Raw genomic sequence first — 21,592 nt, forward strand, 5'->3', positions numbered from 1 at the left:
CGGGACCCCGGTACCGACGGTACCGACCCCCTCTGCAAGCACTGACCAAGGTCCGGTACGGACCCGTTGGGACCCCGGTACCGACGGTACCGACCCCTTCTGCAAGCACTGACCAAGGTCCGGTTCGGATCCGCCGGGACCCCGGTACCGACGGTACCGACCCCCTCTGCAAGCACTGACCAAGGTCCGGTACCGTCCCGTTGGGATCCCGGTACCGAACCCCTCCACAAACGCTGATGGGGGTCCGGTAAGGATCCACTGAGACCCCGGTACGGACCCGTTGGGACCCCGGTACCGACCCCATCCTCAAGCGCTTACCGGGGTCCGGTAAGGATCCACTGAGAGCCCGGTACCGACCCCCTCTGCAAGCACTGACCGGGGTCCGGTATGGACCTGCAGGGATCCCAGTACCGACCCTCTCAGCAAATGCTGATGGGGGTCCGGGACAGATCCACTGAAACCCAGAAATGGTCCCGCCGGGACCCCGGTACCGACCCCACTCTGCTGACGGGGGGGGTCCCGGTGCAGTCACTGACCGGGGAGGAGGAGCCCAGGGAGGTGCCCGGGTGCTGTGACAGGTCGGAGCGGGCACACGGTGCAACCCAGAAACGGGGACGGAAGAGCCCAAACTGGGGTGGTCTGAGGGAAGCAGGGAGCAGAGCTGTGACCGTAGCTGGGTCACCCAGGACCAGCAGGACAGCTCTCAGTCTGGTGTCATGGTGATGCCACCAGTGCTCCAAAGCACAGGAGGAGCCAGCAGACGCCCTCCAGCACCGGAGGAGTTTGTCTGGTTTTATGTCGCTTCAAACATCCTGGAGTTACTTCTTGATGTTCAGTTGGTTGGATGGGACCAAGTGGGGCAAAGAGCTTGACCCACAAGGCTTCCTTTGACACCATGGGAATGGCTCCTAGGGCTTCAAAGGGCCCAAAGCTCTGTGGCACTGGGCTGGGAGCAGGGCACACTGAGCACAGCAGGGAACACCCCAGTGTTCCAGGAAAGCATCACCTGCTGTTCAGACACAGACAGACAGGACTGAATTAAAGGCTCTTTTATTTGGCTCTGCCAACAATGCAACCAAAAACCTACCTGAGCTGTAACAGGGCTGGGGCAGTGAGCAGAGCTGAGCACACCTCCCAGTGCCTTTGTGGAGCTGTGTTTTACACTCCGGGGAAACCACTTACCATAAAACCTTTCAACATTGTCAGACACTTTAAATAACTTCTTAGAACAGCCACAACTTCTTCAATCTACGAACCTTTCCCTAAGGGAAATGACCTGAACCTTGTCAGAAGTGCTCCTGCAAGGTTGGGATTGGCAGCACCATCACTCTCCTGCTGCTCATCCTTCCCCACAGGCTGAGCTTGTGGGGTGTCACCTCACAATGTGGGTGCAGCTGACACTCCTGGCCAGGCCCTGCCACCCCCAAGCCCTCTCTGTGTCAGCAGTGGTGGTTTCTAACAGCATTGACAGTGTGGTAGAACATTAACTCGTTTGGCAAATGTGAAACTGAAGACTCTCATTAACTCACTGAATTATCAATTCCAGTAACAGCAACAACAATAAAAGAACTTCCCTGAAAGCCAAGGCACTGCAGATGTGTAGGTACCTTCAGTGCCAAGGTGAGGCTCAGTAGAAGGATGGCTGTTCTCAACCTACACCAAATATTGCAGTAGGATTGTGTTTCAGAGCAGCCTTGGAGTGGTTGAAGGGCAAAGCTGAAGGGGCACCCCTATTTCTTGGTCTTCTTTACTGCTCCTCTCACTTCCTGCGTAATAACTTTCAAGATATTATTAATTTTGGCTTTTGACAGTGGCTTCCTGATGTACCACACGTTGTCCCAGACAGAGTACAGTGACTTGGGAGACAGGTAAAGAGGGTGGTTGTCATCCAGCATGTCTGCTGGCCTCCTCCTGGCATACTCCTTGTAACTGGAGACCGGGCAGTTCTCTGGATCCTCAGGCTTGGCAAAGAGCAGTGGGTTTGGCTCCCTTTCATTTCCCTCAGGGCTCAGATCATCCTTCCACTCCAAGTACTCCACCTCTCCTTTGGTCTTCCTCAGCACCACCTGTCCCCAGCACAGCTGGTGGGCCCTGTAGTGGGTGTTTGCCCCAAACCCCCTAATGAGGTTGGTGAACATGAGGTGCAACAAGCCCTGAGGGTTTGTCTTGCTTAAAACTCCCTTCTCAAGAAGATTTTCCACATCTTCACTTGTCAGGTTCTCCACAACATTCCACTGTTCCTCCTTCTTTTGAAACAAGTACCTATGTTTTAATTTATAGGCTTCCTGAGAGGCCTTGAACTCTGGCCCTCTCAATATGCTGTACTGGTAGTGGTGCTCCTGGAGGTACCTGTTGATGCTGCACCTGAAGATGTTTAAGGAACTGGCAGAAAAATCCATGCCATTCTGTTTTTTGGCAGAGCTGAAGAAGGACAGCAGGTACTGGTCGAGGTCTGCGGGAGGCAGCCTGTGGATCTTGCGTGTCTCGGAGGGGTGGTGCCCCTTCAGCCACTCTTCAAACACTTTTATGTCTCCAATGGTATTGCTTTTATTTTTCTCCTGCTTCTTCAGCACATCTGAAAGAAAAGATATAGTTTTGTGGACAGGAAGAATCCACAAAGATCAGGAAAACACAAGGAGATACAGGATAGTGTCTATCTCTGCTTTCTGGAAGCCATTCAGAGAGGACAGGACTCTCCCAAACCCCTTCCTCTAGAACTGTGGGTCATATTTGTGTTCTCCACAAGACAGCACAACCCAACAGTGCCCAGCTCTCCAGGGAAAGTTGGGTCCCTCTCCCTTGGCAGCTGGTCCTGCTCATTGCCACATAGGGAAATTTCCCTTTCATGAACCAAAGGTTGGGGTGGATGGTGAGGGAGAACAAACAGGTGAGTAAAAGTCTACTATGATTTTGTTTAAAGGATTGCCAGGATGGCAGTTGGGCTCTCTCTCAAGTTGCCATGGCAATCCCACATCCACCTAGCTCGATGCAGCATGAGAAATGAATTCTTTGGATTGCTGGAAAGCTCCATCTGCTCGCCTGTGACTCGGCCAGGGCTGATGATGGGGTGATGGAAAAGCCAACACCTAGAACCCTTTTTTTGCACCAGGTTCTTTTTTACAGGCTTAGTTGTCATCCTGAAAGACTGATGGCTGTCCCAGTTTTTTGGGGTTTTGGGCTGTTTTGTGCTGGCTGCTCCAGGTGCAGAGAGGAACAGCTCATGAATCAATCATGCTGAGGCCTCCTCTGAGCCATGAGCCAGTTACCTTGGCAGAAACAGCTACTACAGGCCATTCCCAGAAGAATTCCCAGTCCCTTCACATGACACATGATGTCAGTTATGAAAATAGTCAAATACTGCTCCCAAACCCCAACTGTGGCAGCTTGTGTGGTTATGGCTCCACAAGAAACAACAACCCCTAAGCCTTTTCAGGGCCAAGCACACCCCAGGCAGACCTCAAATGCCACCTCAGCACCTCTGCCCTTCACAAGGACATGCCCAGGCCCTGTGCTGCAGGACAGCACATACAAAAACCTTAATTCTTGAAAGGATTAAAGCAATGTGTGGAGTCCTGCATAGGAAATTCTGCTAGCACTGGGAGGTTTTGCCACTGGCCTTGGTGCAGCTTTGGCCACAATTTCTCTGCATTATTTCCTCTCGTTTCTTTCTCTTCAGACCTGAGTTCCCTGCTCTAGCTCCAGTTTCCCACAGGGACTCTCTCAAGTACAGCCAACATACTGTGTGGGGGTACTGGGTAAAATGGAAGAGCAAAGTATTCAAACTGGGATGTTGGGACTGGGCCACAGCCAAGAACACCTTTGGGTACCCCAGAGAAGGGCATTCCCTACAAAAGCACCAATTCCTTTAGGCAGGGAGCTTTGTAGTCCCCTCAAGCAGAAACAGGAGTGCCCCGAATCCAAGAGATTTCCTTGGATGCTGCAGAACCGATCTTGGCAGCGATGTGAACTCACCCTCCTTGGATATTTTGGGAAAGTGATTAATGGAACACCCCCACACCCCTGCAGGCACACAACTCCACGCTGCCTTACCTCCATTTGAGGCTGCAGGTGGAGGTCTCTCTGGACTCTGGAAGGCTGAAGAACAAGGTGTCTGCTCAGATCCTGATGTGTCACTGTCCTCACCCACGTTCTCAGCACCATCCCCACTGGAGCCCATCCCCAGTGTGCCACACTCTGAAGGGCTCAGCTGGAGATGTTGCTGAACAGCAGTAGTGGCTTGGAGCTCAAAGAACATCATTGAGGGCTGGGATTCAAGCTGGGCCTTGGCTTCAGTGCTGGGGACAGGAAGGGGTTTGGGACATACCTTTGGTGCTGCTGACCCCGGGAGGCTCCTTGCTCTGGAAGTTTCAGCCATGGGCCCTGCAGCAGTGGAAGGAGCCAGCCTCAGGATGTTCCTGTTCAGATCCTCTGAGCTGCTGACATGAGCCTGCAGAATGTAGGCACGGGCCAGGGGTGGCTTTGCTGTGGGGGTAAAAGCAGTTTTTTGGGAGGCTGTTGGCTGGTGCAATGCCATCTTCTGGCAGTGGTGCATCTGCAACTTCTCAGCAGATGGCTCTGACACATTATCCTGGCTGGTTCTGTCTCCTTTGTTGTCTTCATCTGCCTCACACTGCTCTTCATCAGAGATAATGATCTCTGCGTCTTTGTACGTTTTGGACTTCACATGCTGCTCACCAGCCTGGACTCTACTACCAGACACAGAGAAGTGCTGCTCTGCTGCAGAGAATTTGTGTTTCCTGCTATTTTGACTCCCCTTGGGCTCGATATTCCTTGTGTAGGGGCTGCCAGCCTTCTGCTCAGCGACCTCTTGGGATCTGCCACATGACCCTGTGCTCCCAGAATCTTCTTGGTCCATCTCAAAAGATGATGGGGTCAGCCTGAGCTTCTTTTCCTCAAAGCTGGATTCCCTTGCCAAAGATTCAGAAGGCAGAAGCCTCTTTCTCCCTCCTAGAGCCTCTTCACCTGTGTTGTGTGACTTCCCACAGTGCCAGTGGTAGGCATGTCCAGCTCTGCACATCCACAGCACAGCGTTGTCACTGCTCACATGATCTGTGTTCTGCATGAATTCCAGGCCTGGGATCTGGTTGCATATGGTGCCATGAGTGTGTGCCCAGATCACAAGGTTGGAGAGATCTGTGTGAAGGGAACTGGAACTGCTGCACCCTCTGTCACTGCTCTCACTCTGTAAAGGTGTTGGAGAGAACATGAGAGAGAGAGAAGCAGTCCTGGGGCTGTTTCTGTCCCTCCCCAACCATGTAATAATTCTAGACCAGCAATCTCATCTCAGGACTCTTTTTAAAAATCAGTTTGTTCATTCTTTCTTGTCTATGCTATCATTTATGCCATAACAGAACACTCACCATGCTGCTGCTCTCTGTCTCACTGAGCCTTCTCTCAGGTGGGGATCAATCAGTAAGTGATGCTCTGAGTGGCCTTTCTCTCTCAGAACCTGAAAGGATCATCACATGGGTGTGCTATATACATGGAGAAGTGTTTATGTACATCTATAAAACCCTGAGCAGAAGATGCAACTGAATTTCTCCATGCTCAGCCCACTGCAGGCCTGTGCCCTCCCTGGGCTGAGCTCCCACTGCACTCTCAGGAACTCCACACACAAAACCTGCCTGGGGTAAATATTTGCAGGATCAGCCTCTGCAACACCAACGGAACGGAAACTAAATATAAACACTGAAAATAGAAATTTACAAACTGAACTCTGCAAGCCATTCCTTCAGCACTCTGGGGTTGGCAAGCTCTGTGTCTCCAAGTGCTGAACTGCAGAGAGAGAACAAGGAATGGTGAGGCTGCTTCAGCCTGACATCCTCTGACTTTGCAAACAGTTTCCCAGCTGAAGGACTTGCACATGCAACTTGTATTTACATTACAGACTAAATCTGAACCTCTCCCATCTGTCTGGAAGGCTCCATGCCTGGAAGTCATTCCTGTGTCACAGGGGACATGCAGCATGTCCTCAGCACCACAGCAGCCCAGGAGCCATCACTGACACCACACCCTCACATCTCAGTCTGTGATTCATTAAAATCTCTGCAATCAGTGATGGGAAAAGAGGCAAGGCTTCAAACACTGGAACCTTGTCTAAAGAGGTTCTTTTAGCAGGTGTTTTGAGCAGTTCTGGCCACACAGAGCTCAGCTCTTGGAGAGAACAGGCCCTGACTGGTGGTCTGTGAGTGTGTGCTGCTGAGAGCACACCTGAGGACATCTGAGCACACCTGAACAGGCACAGGAGCTCCAGCCCTGGGGCTCCTGCTCTCCCAGAGAGCTGGGCAGCATGGGAGAAGCCATCCCAGCTGTAGGGCTGCTCTGCAATCCATGAACTCAGGGATTTATCTCAGAGGGTGAGAGTGAAGGCTGCCTGAGGTGCAAACTGAGGGTGAAGCCAACAGCAAAAGGGCAGGAAGGGCTGTGAGTGCTGGCACTGTGCCCAGTGCCCTCAGTGCCCAATGCCCTGGGTGCCCTCAGTGCCCATCCAGCACAGCCCAACAGTGTGAGTTGTTCTCTTTCTCCTGCCCAAAGAGAGCAGCTCATACCTCTGACAGGTGCCAGCTGACCAGGAACTGCTCCCTTCATGGTGAGCCTGCAGCACAGCACACAGCTCCTTTCTGCACTTCCATCAATCCATATGTTCATTCCTAATGATAGCACAGATAATTTTAGCCCAAATGCTTGGCTGATGCACGTGCCAGCATGTGGAATGTGCAAAGGCGGGATTAAATGAGAATATTTTACTGAAATCTGCTGCTGCTTTAACAAAAAAAAAAAAAAATCAGACAATAAAAGCCTTTTTGGGAGCAGCAAATGCAATCTGAGCTCCTGATGTTAATCAAGGCCTTGTATGGGATCTACTGTTCCTGTGAGCTCACTCCTGATGAACCTCAGCAAACAGGGCAGGGAGTCACATCCAGTGGCTATTTCAGCTGCCCTGACCCCTCACAGGCTCTGCCCAAACTTCTCCCCAGAGCTGTTTGACCTCCTCAGGCCAGAGAAGCTCACACTCTGACCCCACTGAGCCCCTACAAGCTGAACTTGGGGCAGAACCATTTTCCCTGCTGAAGTAAAAGAGAATTTTATCTTCAAGTTCAGCCTGCTTGGGAAAGAACCATTTTCCCTGCTGAAGTAAAAGACAGTAAAAGACGGTTTTATCTTCAAGTTTTGTTGTTTTTTTTTTTTTTTTTTCCTGAAAGGGCTGAGCCATTCAGACAGACTCAAAGCAACTTCCATGCCAACAATCTGGTGCCTTCAGCCAGTGTGGGAAAAGGTAACAGGAACGGGAAGCTCCCAATGGTCACAGGGCCACAAAATCACTGACTTGGCAGATGAACATCTTGATCCCTATCACAGCCCTCTGCAAATGGAATGCTTTTATCTTCCCTTATCTCCAGGCACATGTCTTCCTCTTCCTGAGCTCTTTGAAAGAAAAAAGCCTTTTTTTTTCCTTCTCTTGCTGTTTAGTTCCCAGCACAGGCTCTGGTGCTCAGCTACAGACCCAAAGGCTGCTGTGACCCTCAGATTTCCAGCAGCTGAGAATCCCTCAAAGAAATGGTGAGTGGAATCAGTCTGGATTCACAGCTGAGTGAGAAAAATGACCACTGGCTTCCCTTTGAACAATAAAAATCCATCTTGATCTTTGCCACAGTTTTTACCTGGGGAAGGATCTGGGCTTAGAGTTTGGGGTTTTTTGCTTGTTTTGGAGCCTTGTGCCTGATTCTGTGGCTGTGTGGCTGGGGGTGATGTTGTGGGTTAATCCTCTTTCCAGGAGAGGCTCCCATCTGATAATGGACACTGTGTACAGGACCCACACCTTGCTGCAGGAAAACAGGACATTCCAGAGCTGTACAGTAAAGGATTTTATTTATTTTTTTTTTAAACCACAGAGAATTCAGTCTACTGCTAAAACCTACAGTTAGGTGAATTCAGGTTCACTTATGGAAAAAATAAACTTGGGTTTTTTTTTTTTTTGGTTTGGGGTTTTTTGATTTTGGGAGGGGTTTTTTTTTGTTGTTGGTTTTGGGGGTTTTTTGGGGTTAGTGGTTTTTTGGGTTTTTTTTTTTTTTTTTGGATGTGTTTTGTTTTGTGTTGTTCTTTGGTTTTTGGTTGTTTTTTTGTTTGCTTGTTTTTGGTTTTTTGGTTCTTTGGGGGTTTTTTGTTGGTGTTTTTTTTTTTTTTTTAATCTACAAGGTTTGGTTTCTCAGGCCCTGCCCTGCACACCTTTCCAGGCCTCAGTGGTGTGGGTGCTGATTTCACCTCTGTATCCCAGACAACGTGGCCAGGTAATTTCACAAGAGTCTCCAGCACTTCAGGGGAAACTGAACTTTGGGCTGACTAAAACACGGAAATTTTTTTTTTGTTTGTTTGTTTTAAGGCTTTATGTGTGTCCTTGCTGGGGGGGGGGAGAGCAAACTCAGCACTTTCTGAGATTTATCCCCCTGTAAGGTCTGTCAGACACAGAGTGACCTGAGATTGTCACCACTGGGATCTTCCCCTGTCCTCCTCCCAGGTGTGCTGAAGGGCTGAACCCATAAAACAGACACAGCCTTGTGCAAACAGGAGCTCTGCATAAAGACACTGATTTGGTGGCACTAAAAGCCCTTTGCCCCCTGTGTCCTTGTCCCATTGCCCTGGGACAGCCCTGCCTGGTGCCTCTCAGGGGCTGCAGGGCCTGTTTTGCAGATTAGAACCTGGGACATGCACACAGAGCCAGAGGATTGGAGAGCTCTGACTTCCCTGCTCCAGATAAGACAGCGCAGGAAACTGCAACAATGCTGCCAGGAAAACAACAGGATGCAGAACAGCAGAGCTTAAACTTGACTCCTGCTCCCTTGGGAAAGCCTCCCTGGAGGTGAGGGGAGCTGGGACAGCCCCCAAACACACGTCTGGAGGCACTGCTGGGGCTGTGTCAGGGCAGGAAGGGCTGAAGCTGCACTCAAACACATCTGGCTGCAGCACAGGAGCTGAGTGCAGCAGCTGCAGCTCATGGCTGCCAGAAATCATGGAGCTTGTCCCACCCTCCTCAGCAGGAGCCCGGGGGATGGATCCATCATTTCCTAACACATCATTTCTCCTGTTCTCTGCGTTGTTTGTTTGCCTCTTCATCTGCCCTGTACAAGAATCTTGCGAGCACCCCTTTCAGCTATTTTCCTGCTTGCCCACATCCTCCCAGCAGCCCCCTCCTGCCCTGCTTGCAGAAATACAATTTCCAGGATATATCCTCCCGTACTTGCTGCAGGGCACCATGCCTCCATTTTGAGAGAGGATCCCAGAAAATCCCACCCGGAGTTGTCTGAGGAGGGCAGGATCTGACTGCAGGCACCAAGAGGGATTCAAACCCTGCTGGCAAACCACATTCCTCAAACAAGACCTTTTTTTGTTCAAACACTCGGACATCACTTTTTCCCCGAGTTCTAATTATCTCTGCTCCTGAGGGGCTGAGTTCCAGAGCCACCGGACTGGGATGCAACTGTGAGCACTAAATCAAGGCCTCTGAAAAATCCAAATAAATCCGAAAACCTAATAAAAGCCACGGGCAGCTGCCACAGCACTGCCTGGGCCACCAAACCAGCCTGAGTGAAAGGGAAAAAATTCATTGGAAACCATGAACTTCTATTAATAGGAGCTCACGTTGTATTTCCCAGGAGGAAGTTGGAAAGCTGCAATCAGCAATGGCCAAATCTGTGACCTGGGCAGGAAATGCTGCAGTGTCACTGTCACAGTGTCAACGTGGACTCTGGGGGCACCTCACACCTGTGCCAGTGCCCTGGGGGTGTCACCCTGATTTTTTAAGTTTTTCTAAACCTTCTGATTTTGACATTCTTGTAACAAAACTTTCTCACACAATTTCTGTAGACAACTCATTGTTCTTTTATGGAGGAAAAATCTGATGGACTGTTGGTTTGTCCAGTGTCATTGCAGAGGTGGCACTGTCACTTTCCAACCCACTGTCACCTCTGGAAAACTGTAAATCTTGGAGCAGAAAATAAACTTCATTTTTCTTCACCTTGAGAGCAGCACTGTGTTGTTTCTGCTCTCGGGGTTTGTCGCCAAGCACCGGGCACCGGCTGGCTCCGGTACCTCCCTTTGCTCCTCCCGGTTCTGCCGCCGGGCTCGCCAATCATCCGGGAACGACGTGGAACGGGAATCCTTTTGTTCCGGAGCCGCCCGGTACCGGCAGAGGGAGCTCGGCTCCGGTACCGGCAGGGGGAGCTCGGCTCCGGTACCGGCGGGGGGCGCTTGGTCTCAGTACCGGCGGAGTGCGCTCGGTACGGCAGGGGGAGCTCGGCTCCGGTACCGGCAGGGGGAGCTCGGTACCGGTACCGGCAGAGGAGCTCGGCTCCGGTACCGGAGGGGGAGCTCGGTCCCGGTACCGGCGGAGGGCTCCGGTAGCGGCGGAGCGCGCTCGGTACCGGTACCGGCAGGGGGAGCTCGGTCCCGGTACCGGCAGAGGGCGCTCGATACCGGCGGAGTGCGCTCGGTTCCGGTACCGGCAGTGGGAGCTCGGCCCCGGTACCGGCAGGGGGAGCTCGGCCCCGGTACCAGCAGTGGGAGCTCGGTCCCGGTAGCGGCGGAGGGAGCTCGGCCCCGGTACCGGCAGGGGGCGCTCGGTCCCGGTACCGGCAGAGGGCGCTCGATACCGGCGGAGCGCGCTCGGTTCCGGTACCGGCAGGGGGAGCTCGGCCCCGGTACCGGCAGGGGGAGCTCGGTCCCGGTACCGGCAGAGGGCGCTCGATACCGGCGGAGCGCGCTCGGTTCCGGTACCGGCAGGGGGAGCTCGGCCCCGGTACCGGCAGGGGGAGCTCGGCCCCGGTACCGGCGGAGGGTTCCGGTAGCGGCGGAACGCGCTCGGCCCCGGTACCGGCAGAGGGAGCTCGGTCCCGGTACCGGCAGGGGGGGCTCGGCCCCGGTACCGGCAGGGGGAGCTCGGCCCCCGGTGCTCGCCCCGGCCCCACCGGGAGCGGCAGCCCCGCAGCACCGGCGGGCAGGGCCGGGAGGAGCGAGTTCCCGGGCCGGGCTCGTTCCGTGCTGCTCCACCGGGCTCAAACCCCAAAGCCGGGGCTGAGAGGGGAGGGCACAAATCCTGTTTTGTTTCATTCTCGGGAAGTTTCTTGCGGTTTTTGACATTTCTGAGCAGCCTTTTAAAGTTTAACTAAAATCATCGCGTGACACGAGGAGTTTCGTCACTAAACTGAACAGAACCAATCCAATCCAACCCAAAGCCACACAGCACTGCTGGGAACAGGACACGGCAGCCAGATTTCACCCCAGTTTTGGGGCTGGCACCAGACCCTGTCCCCTGCTGTCCCACCTGGCCACAGAGCAGAGCTCACGTTCCCCCAGCACGCTGTGGCTGGAGCGTGGCAGCAATTTGTTATTAAATAGTATTTGTGGTGAATCTCTGACTTGTAATTACATGTAATTGTTCACAATGGGACATGGTAACCTACTTCTTTTGCAATACAAACCATCTTTAGTGACTGACACCTCAGCTCCCCTGTCTAAAGCCTCTGAAATTGAGGTGACTCAACCTGGGGTGCAGGACTCATCTCACCAGCACCAGGCAAACTCTCACGTTCACTTCTGCACCCCAGGTGTTTCCAGAGGTTGGCTGGGATGGGAAATGGCTCCTGGAGGCAGGAAAAAACCCTGCTGGTAACAGTGCTGGTAACAAAGTACCTTGCAGGGAGGGGAAGCTCCCTGGCTGTGGGATGGCTCCTTCCAGTCCCTGCTGGATCTCTGGCATGGGCAGCACAAAAGGAGCCCCAAGTTCAGCATCCCCCAGGGTTTTGGCCACAGGCTCCCTGGTGATGCCATCTGTGACACTTAGAGGCTCTCACCTTTGCTCAGTTTTCTACTCTGTCCGTGTTTTGCCACGTCCCTGCCTCCCTTACCTGCTCCAAGGTCAGGCAGGAGCCTCCCACAGAGCAGAGCGCTGCCCAAGGACAGGATCTCATCCAGGGCACAGGGCAGCCTAGGAGAGAGGGGAGATGGTGTTTGTTAGGAAAGGGAACTCAGAGCAAGCTGCCAATCCCTGGGGTGGGATGGAAGCCGTGAGCAAAGCTCTGAGAGCCCTCAGCTTTGTTGGGCTCTGAGTGGTCACCAGGGCCAGCAGCATCTGGAGATTGCTGCCCCCCACTCCCTGAGAGCCTTAGAGATAAAAACCCCACAGCTGGATGATCCTTTGGACAAGAAACACACACTTGGCCTTGGATCCAGGAGAGCTGCAGCTGTAACACCCTGCCCAGAGCATGAGGAGGAGCAAACCAAGCAACTCCACTCAACAGATTCCAGAGAAACCAGAGCCCATTTCAGAGAATTTGGATCTGGAATTCTCTGAAATCAGCTGAAAGTGTCCCTGAGGGAAGGATTCTGAGAACCGACTTCCACCTGCTGCAGAAGGAACTTGTCATCTTGCACTATGGAACAAAGTATTTTCTCAATAAATCAAGTATTGTCATGTAATTTTTGAGGAGGAAAATGGAGCTGAACTGCCCCTCTGGAGGGAACTTATCTCCACAGGGAGAGTGAGTGAGCTCATGGAAATGCTCCTCTGGCTCAAGGTGCAGGCAGTACCAGCCAGGAGTGACACATCCCCAACTCCCAGACCTGCTGCCAGGCACGGGGAGTCTCTTTGGGGCCGTGGTGATGCTGGTTTTACCCAAAACCAGGAGTTCAGTGCTGTGGTGCACACAGAGCTGATGGTTCTGCCCACAAGGAGCCCCTGTGTCTGTGTTTTGGGGGTGCTGGGGCCCCATGAGACAGCCCTCGCACAGGCTCCTGTCATTGTCACTGCCCTGGTATCAGAGAGCTCACCAATTAAATATTAAAACTTCTAAAGGATATTGAGTTTCTTTTGTTCCTTTGGCATGACCAGTGTTCTCAGTTCTCCCTGACTTCCCATGCTGCATCTTCCTGCCTTCATGTTCTTTTAATGCTGAATTTCATACTCCAGAGGGCTTCCTTCACCTCCTGTCTGTCACAGGGAGCATCTGCTGTACAATGCAGGCCAGGAGACAGCATTTAGGGAGCAGGCTGCTCACCCAGATCCCAGACCACAATCAAACCCCCAATTCCATGGTCCTGCACACAGGCTGTCATGTCCCTTCATACACTTCCACCCAGTTTGATCCAGAGTGCTTTGGCTTTGAGTCTGGAATCACAAAGTGAGATTCCTGAACATTTTCACCATCTGAAGAATGAGCAAACCTTCACACCACAAAAGCAAAAACCCCTTAGCCACAGAGCAAGGCTTCCCTGAGCTGTTCCACTGCACAACATCCTTTGGGAACATATGGGGCCAGCAACCACGAGATGCCCACAGCATAACTACAGCACTGACAAACCAATTGAGCCTCAGCAGCTGCCTCTGGGAAGGTTTCATTCATGCCCAGCACTGCCTTTTCAACTTGAGTGCCACTGGAACAAACACATCTTTGATCCAAGTAGGGAATAATTTGAAGCTTTGTGTTTAATAGAGCTGCAGCCCTGGGGAAATGATGTGGATCTTGGCTGGGATGACAATGGGGCTCATGGCAGGCACAGAGCATGGCTGTCCCCATCCTCTGTGGGCACAGAGCGTGGCTGTCCCCATCCTCTCTGAGCACAGAGCATGGCTGTCCCCACCCTCTCTGGGCCAGCTGTGTTTGGACATCTTTGCTCTTGACTCAGTGTGGAAATAAGCTGCACAGCTGAGGCTCCTGATTTGCCATGTGTGGCACCAAAACACAGGATTTGGGGAAGAGGGGAGCAGGATTTGGGCAATCCCTCCTGTCCTCTTGTTCCTTCTGCCTCTGGAGTCTCTCGTGTCCCACTTAGCTCCAGGGGAACCAGAGCAGAAATTAGGGGCTGCAAACATAAATGTGGAGGAGCACATGGGCAGTACTGGGCTGTACACCCCTGTGTGATCTGTGTGTCCCAGGACACACACACCTGTGTGATCTCTGTGTCCCAGGACACACACACCTCCCTTTATACTGTGAACACCTCTTCCAATGTTCAAATGTTGCAATTTCTACCTGTAAAATCCTGTGTTCAAAATCCTGTGTTCAGAGCAGGCAGGCTCCACACCCCAGGGAGCAGCCCTGGATGCTCTGCAGGTGCCTCTGTCAGGGCCACAGCAAAGATTAGGGACTGCAAATGCAAACATGGACAGCACACAGGCAGAAATTAGGGCTGTACACACCTGTGTGATCCATGTGCCTGAGGTGGGGACACACACCCCTGTGTGATCTGTGTGTCCCAAGACACACACACCTCCCTTTATACTGTGAATACCTCTTCAAATGTTCAAATGTTGCAATTTCTACCTGTAAAATCCTATGTTCAGAACAGGCAGGCTCCACACCCCAGGGAGCAGCCCTGGATGCTCTGCAGGTGCCTCTCTCTCTGTCAGGGCCCTTTTTCATTTAAATGACCTGTGCTCAGACTGGGACATTCTCCTGTCTGGAATCATCTGGCATCTGTGCCATATCCATTTGAATGGCAGATGCAACAGGAGACACCTGTGGACAGAGGGGCAGAGCTAAGGTTTCAGGAACAATCACAGGTGAGGGATGGAGAGGCTGCAGCAATAATGCATGAGCTGCACCTGCCTCCCCTGGGCCCTGCAGCACTGCTCCACTTCCCTCTGAGCTGGGAGAACCAGTACAGCACTGGGAAACTGGGAACACCAGGTCATGGTGTGATGGGAGAGAAGCAGATCTGAGGGGGTTGAGTACTCTCAAAGTCCTGCAGAGCTCCCCAGGTTCCAGCTCTGGAAATTAATTCTGAGCCCCCTCAGAGGCTGATCAGGAAATTGGCATTATCCTTAAGAGAGTCACAAAATCAAATAATTGTGAAAAAATTAAGGAGCTTCTCAGGGCATTGCTGGGCACAGGGAAGAAACAGGATGGCACTCATCTGTCCCTGCAAACAAACCCTAACTAAAGCAAGAAGGAAATGCAGAGCTGGAGCCATGGACAGACAAGCATTTACTTCCCTGCCCTGGGATAGAGGGAGATGTGCTTGGAAGAAGGGTTGTTTGTATAAATAAATGTTCATTCTTGGCAGTGGAATGCAAACTATGCTGAGGGGCTGGAACCAGGCACTCGGGAAAGCTGAGGCCAGAGCAAGGGAGAGACGGAGTGAGGCTGCAGGGAGGAAATTCACATTCATTTTTAGCAACTTGGAGAGGCTCTCAAGCCTGTTTGACATTTTTAATTATGCTGATGCAGAGCCTATTTCAAGGACAAAAAAAAAAAAAAAAGTCAGGATTGCAGGTTAAACAATTAGGAAATTTCACACCAGACAGTGAGGAGCAGTGCTGCCTGGGGGTCTGGAGACTCTCTCAAACACGGGATCATCTTTCAGCCTTTCTAGACAGACGGAATTTGAATGTCTTGCAGAATCCTCGCCCAGGTCAGGAACTCAGAGCATAGCCCTGTAAACCTCTCCTGATGGTATTTTCTGAGAGCACACACGAGGCAGGAAAGATGAGCCTGAGCTGCTGCTTTCTGAAAGTCCTGCAGGGTTTCTGAAGGGCAGAAAATCATCCTGGCAATGTGGCATCAACTGTGTCAGAATCTGTAACTTTACAGTGGGAAACAAATGCAATTTCTGGGGCAGAGTGAGCTCAGCTCGATGGTTTCACATCACCAAGTCAGGGCTTGCTTTCCATGCTCAGAAAATGACCTTTTGGCATGCAACCACCATGACCTCAGGGTCTCACTTTCCCTGTGTATTGTGGAAAACACTTTACCTGCTTGCTCACCCACTGTCCTCTCTGAAAAATGTAAAAATGTGTAAGGACCTGACCCTGCATTTCAGTTTGGGTGTCAGGAGTTGCCTCTTTCAGTCCTCCTGCTCTGAGTCCTGTACTGGGGGACAGAGGAATGGAATTGGAACCTTCACCTTCTCTTTGAGATAATGGAAAGTCACAGGGAGGTATCCAGCTTTGGGCATGAATAAATCATTGCAGGTATGAATTATTCAGGGCTCAGCCCTCCACATGTGCTCCATTCACACTCCAGGGCAGCATCCCTGCTGTGTTGGGGGGTTATTCCCCAACATTCCAGGTCTAAGGCAAGCTCTGATGAGTCCACGTTTTCCAATAAGATTAAAAGATTAATTAAAAATCCAGCAGTAAAAAAGCTGCTCAAAAGTGCTGTGACACCTCAGGCTGACATTCCAATGGCCAGGCAATGTCTGAGCTCCAAGAGCTGTGCACAAGTTTGTCACAGGATGGGATGGGAATAAAAAATGGCTCAGGAAATTGGGAGCACAGGTTGGAGGGAAGTGAAATGATGGGCACAGAATCAATACAGGAACCAACCCAGCCTTCTGTGTTTGTGTCTAACACAAAACCAGGTTTTATCTGGATTTCTCAAATGAAAATAAGCAACTTAGGAGATAAGTCAAAATTTCTGGCTTTGATCTGTGTTGTGAGATCAAGGGCTTTACCTTGTGGTGCTTTTTTAAAAATCTTGTTTATTATGAGCTGAAATGGGTTGAATGAAGAGAAAATCTGGTTTGCAGTAACTGGAAGGATGGCACTGTTAGAGTGATGAATTTAATGTCAGAGTCCAAATCGTGGACCCTGGGGCCCAGGAGAGGAGGAGCTGCCATGAGCCCCAGGTGCTGCCAGGTGATTTCTGGGGAAGATGAGGGGTTATAATCAGACCATAGATTAATCAAACCACAGATTCATCAAACCATAGCCTAATCTCCAGCACTCCAACCCCAACTAGGAGGGGAGAAAACTGCTGTGTTGAACAGCCAGGAAATGGCTGCTCTGTCCCGCACAGGAAATGAGTCAGCCCGGGAGGAGCCATGGGGACAGGGAAGTGCTGAAATAACATGGAGAAATACAGAAAAGCCTCTTGAAGAAATACAGAAAAGCCTCTTGTGTCATGGATTAAAAAGAAGGAAAGATGCAAAATGTGAGCTCTTGTGATTCTGCTTCAAATTTGAAGTTCGTGTAGGTGCTTGCAGCATGAAATACCCACAGCTGTGGAAGGGGCACTCAGGGTGTGCAATGGCAACACAAACCATGCCCAGGTGCAGCTCTCCTGCCTTGCAGAGTGTTTCTCACCTGCTCAGCTCTGGCCCTGCACAGGAGGCCTCACGTTGCTGTGGTGGCAGGGCTGTCACAGACACCCTGCTCAGGGAGCCCATACACAGGTCAGGAACCACAGAATCACAGAGTCATTCCCCCTTGTCAAAAAATCACTCTCCAAAAACACTTCTTTTTATTACTGACAGCACATTAAGCTTAACTCCAAACCCATTTATTTACCAGCTGGCAGTCAGGACACTCTTTGATAGTACTCCATGCTGCCAAACTCTCGTGGATCAATGAAGAAACAAACACTCCCCTCATTCAGGTCGTGTCTTGCTCAGAAAGCCACGTGTGTGCAGGTACGAGCTGCACCTCTCCCAGATGCTGGAAATAACACAATTCAGACCAGGAAACAAATTCCCAGCTCTCCCACCCCTCCTCCTCCAAGCACCCCAACTGCAGAGGGACTCTGGGTCCCTCTCCTGGTCCCTTCTCTCAGGCTGTGGTGGTTTCTGCTGGCCTGGCAAACCCTGCAGGGATTGTGCTCCTGCTCAGATTCCTCTCCTGATTCCTCTCCTGCCCCGCCCTGCCCTGCACTAACCATTCCCAGAGCGGTGATGTGGCACCATGAACCACGCACTGAAGAATGTTCTGGCACCAGGAGATGCTGCTGAAGCTGCCAATAGGCTTTGAAATAAAACCGCCGTGTTCGCTGAGAGGGGTTGGAAATAAATAAAAGCCACAGAGAGAAGCTGAAGGATTGGAGACACCCCTGCTCCCTGTTTTTTTTTTGGGAGGATTTAGTGGTAGCAGAGTTATCTGGGAGTTCTCTGGTTTAGGGCCTTGCTGGGAATAATGAGGCAGGAGTGGAACTTCCAGGAAAACAACTCACTGGCAACAGCATCCAGTGTGCCACAGGAGTTGGGGTTCATGAACTGGACCCCATTTAGGAGGGTTCTGGTTTTCAAGCCACTGGCACAAGTATCCAGTGTGCCCCAGGGTTTGGGTTCATGAATTGCACCCCTGTTTAGGAAGGTTCTGGTTTTCAAACCTGGCAGCAGCATCCAGTGTGCCACAGGGTTTGGGTTCATGAACTGGACCCCATTTAGGAGGGTTCTGGTTTTCAAACCCTGGCAGACTTATCCAGTCTGCCCCAGAGTTTGGGTTCACAAACTGGACCCCTCTTTAGGAGGGTTCTGCTTTTCAGACCCTTAAAGACCTATCAAAGTGTGCCCCAAGGTTTGGGTTCATGAGCTGCACCCCTGTTTAGGAGAGTTCTGGTATTCAGACCCTGGCAGACTTACCCAGTGTGCCCTGGGGTTTGGGGTTCATGAACTGCACCCCTGTTTAGAAGGGTTCTGGTTTTCAAACCATTGGCAGCAGTATCCAGTGTGCCCTGGGGTTTGGGGTTCATGAACTGCACCCCTGTTTAGAAGGGTTCTGGTTTTCAAACCATTGGCAGCAGTATCCAGTGTGCCCCAGGGTTTGGGATCATGAAGTGCACCCCTGTTTAGAAGGGTTCTGGTTTTCAAACCACTGGCAGCAGTATCCAGTGTGCCCTGGGGTTCATGAACTGGACCTTGTTTAGGAGAGTTCTGGTTTTCTGACCCTGGCAGACTTATCCAGTGTGCCCTGGGTTCATGAACTGCACCCCTGTTTAGGAAGGTTCTGGTTTTCAAACCTGGCAGCAGCATCCAGTGTGCCACAGGGGTTTGGGTTCATGATGTGGACCCCATTTAGGAGAGTTTTGTTTTTCAAACCCTGACAGACTTATCCAGTGTACTCTGGGGTTTGGGTTCATGAAATGGACCCCTTTTTAGGAGGATTCTGGTTTTTGGACCCTATCAGACTTATCCAATGTGCCCTGGGGTTTGAGTTCATGAACTGGACCCTGTTTAGGAGGGTTCTGGTTTTCAAGCCACTGGCACAAGTATCCAGTGTGCCCCAGGGTTTGGGGTTCATAAACTGGACCCCATTTAGGAGGATTCTGGCTTGCAAACCTGGCAGCAGCATCCAGTGTGCCCCAGGGTTTGGGTTCATGAGCTGGACCCTGTTTAGGAAGATTCTGGTTTTCAAACCCTGGCAGAAACGTTGGGTGGAAGAGGAAGGAGAAGGGGAAGGGTTTCGCCACTTTGTGAAGGACAGGGCTGCAAAGAGAAGCGTCCATGACCCCACACGGGCTGGGGAGCTGTGGAACAACACAAAAGGAGCAGGCAGGAAAGGGTCCTGTTTGTTTCAGAGAGTTTTTCTTCCCTGCTGGTGAATTAAATGCCAAGAGATAACACATGCAGGAAGGGCTCAAAGAGGGAATAAGCTGGGTGTGCCCCAGAGCCCTTCCCGGCCAGAGGAACCAGAGCCAGAACCAGGGTGGGACGTGGGACTCTGCTGGAGGATCACACAAAAGAAGCTGATTCATTTTTTTCCCCTTTGCCCTCCTATTTTCTTTTTTTTTTTTTTTTTTTTTTTTTAACATAGACATTTTCAACTGGGTTTGTTTTTCAAAACAAACACAAGGACACACAGGGGCTGGTCCTGCTCCTTGCTGTGTTTTCATATCAAGTGTGATCTTGTTCTTAAAAGCATTTTCCCCTTTGGCCCAGAGAAAAGCACAACAGTGGTCACTTGTAGTCCACAATACCTGAGCAGATGCCATCTAAAAAAATTCTCTTCCTATTGCAGGAAAACGGCTGATAAAACGTTGCACAATCATCATTTCTGCAAGGACTGTGGAAAATCAGGGTGAGCTTGCACAAAGAGCCTTTCAAGTCACACCAAACCTGCAGAGGAAAGGCCTTTGGAAAATCAGGAATCCTGTGGTGGAATTTACCTGTTTGCTCTGCCAAAGATACCTGAAAAGCACCTGGAAGACCTGCACATGCCATAAACTCATCTCAGCAGAAAATCAGACCATGGCCTGTGATCAGTGATGAGTGTTAATGAATGTTTTCAGTCTTTGTTGGGTGTTCAGGGTACAGAAATACCCCACATTGGAAACTAAAAAAGGATTCTACCTCCACAGCATCCTCTACCACCAAAATTCCTTACCTATGGAAGAAACACTTCCATGGGAAATACACCTTAAACCAGGCACAGTCCAAGGCAGCTTGTGTTGGCAGCTAAATTCCTGCCCTCTTTGATCACTTTATCTCTCTGGCTCTCAGCTACAGTGGATCTATAATCTCATCATTTTCTCATTCTTTGCCTCACCGAAGTTGTAAATCTCTTATTTGAGGCAGCAGCCGAGCCTTCCATATGCAGGAGCCAGTGGTTTCACATGGGTTTAGCTGCCTCCAGCAACAGGTCAGAACACATTTTTCCTCGGTTTTAAACTCCATAGGGGCCAAACTGTAACCCAAAGTAACCCAAAACCCAAAGATTTGGGAATCAGAGTTCCCAGCTCCTGGAAAGATCCAAGGCCAAGGGAAGCTCCTGCATTTCACAGAGGGTGATGAGAGTGAGGCAGGCAGGAGATGTCTGATCCTGGCCCCTGAAACCCCTGAGCACTGCCCCAGTGAGAAATGAGGACCTGGCACAGCAACACGTGTTTGGGAGAAAACAGACCACTCCACTCCTAAATTCTTCTCTTCCCTCCTCACGTGTCCAGAGTGAGCTTGAGAGAGACGCGAGAAGGCAAAATGCAAGTCTGTACCTGCCTGACACAAAGCAGAAACACTGCCCAGGCATTTCATCTGCACTCTTTGTTTTTAGAATCGTTTTCTGAGCCCTCACATACACAGCCGTGTCATAGCCCAGGTGTTGGTGTTCTACAGGTTATCACTGGCAGAGGAACTTTGATAAAACTACCAAATATATTCACAGAAAATGCCTGGGTGGGAAGGCTGGCAGGACAGAGGAGCCCGGATGAGGGCAGAACTAGAAATTAGCTATAAACCGACCAATTAATCCCGGTGGGGTATGGCAAATGAGGCTCACAGAATGGGCAACTAGAATTCCCAGGGAGCAAATTCTGCATTTAAACAAGAGTGTTTAATCCATGGAGCAGCGCTGGGGAGGATCCGAGGGTGCCTGGTCACCCTGCGGGAGCCACAGAAGGATCTCACACAAAGCCACAATATTCTTTTGAAATTCATCACAAGTGGCCCAGCACTTGTAAAACAAATCTTCCAGAGGCTTGACAAGCCCCAAATCCCTGGAATACACACGAATCCCTGCACAAGTGAGGCCTACAGGCAACGACCAACATTAAGAGTGAGACAAGCCGATCTAATTCTGCACTGAACTGCCCCTGATGTGCCACAGAGCTGGGCTGGGCACCAAAACCTCACAACGGTACCTGAGCCCCAGACCGGCAGGTACGTTTAACGTCTTACCTCACAAGCTCTCTCTCTCTCTCTCTCTCTCACCCTCTGGTAATCTTTATCCTTAATGCATTAACTGCGATCACACACACTCCTGTACTTTAAGCCAGCCCTGCGCGACCCCCGAGGGGCACACGGCGGGCGGGCACCCCTCGGCCGGGATGGCGGCGGCGCGTGGCTTCCCTGCCCGCCCCCAACATGGCGGCGG

General features: G+C 51.3%; 1 protein-coding gene and 1 long non-coding RNA gene across 4 annotated transcripts; one reads left to right on the top strand and one right to left on the bottom strand.

Annotated features, from left to right (window-relative positions):
* Positions 1-1,034: 1,034 nt before the first annotated feature.
* Positions 1,035-21,543, bottom strand: LOC134420716 (uncharacterized protein KIAA1958-like). 3 transcript variants are annotated; one of them, XM_063160998.1, is made up of 6 exons: positions 21,397-21,543; positions 11,922-12,001; positions 6,570-6,671; positions 5,382-5,470; positions 4,051-5,203; positions 1,035-2,575 (listed from the first exon to the last, which is right to left on the bottom strand). In XM_063160998.1, exons 4-6 carry the CDS (start codon positions 5,382-5,384, stop codon positions 1,731-1,733), a joined length of 2,001 nt encoding a protein of 666 aa, XP_063017068.1. In that variant the 5' UTR covers positions 5,385-5,470; positions 6,570-6,671; positions 11,922-12,001; positions 21,397-21,543; the 3' UTR covers positions 1,035-1,730. The 3 variants fall into 3 exon arrangements, with proteins under 3 accessions (XP_063017068.1, XP_063017067.1, XP_063017066.1); XM_063160997.1 differs by lacking the exon at positions 6,570-6,671; XM_063160996.1 differs by lacking the exons at positions 5,382-5,470; positions 6,570-6,671; positions 11,922-12,001; positions 21,397-21,543 and having other exon boundaries at positions 4,051-5,345.
* On the top strand, positions 7,304-10,041 carry LOC134420557 (uncharacterized). The gene is made up of 4 exons (XR_010028387.1): positions 7,304-7,581; positions 7,796-7,877; positions 8,232-8,309; positions 9,266-10,041. It is a non-coding gene; the product is annotated as an uncharacterized LOC134420557 (long non-coding RNA).
* Positions 21,544-21,592: the final 49 nt, after the last annotated feature.

The sequence above is a fragment of the Melospiza melodia genome, chromosome 7, assembly GCF_035770615.1.
Source record: "Melospiza melodia melodia isolate bMelMel2 chromosome 7, bMelMel2.pri, whole genome shotgun sequence".
NCBI classification, from domain to species: domain Eukaryota; kingdom Metazoa; phylum Chordata; class Aves; order Passeriformes; family Passerellidae; genus Melospiza; species Melospiza melodia.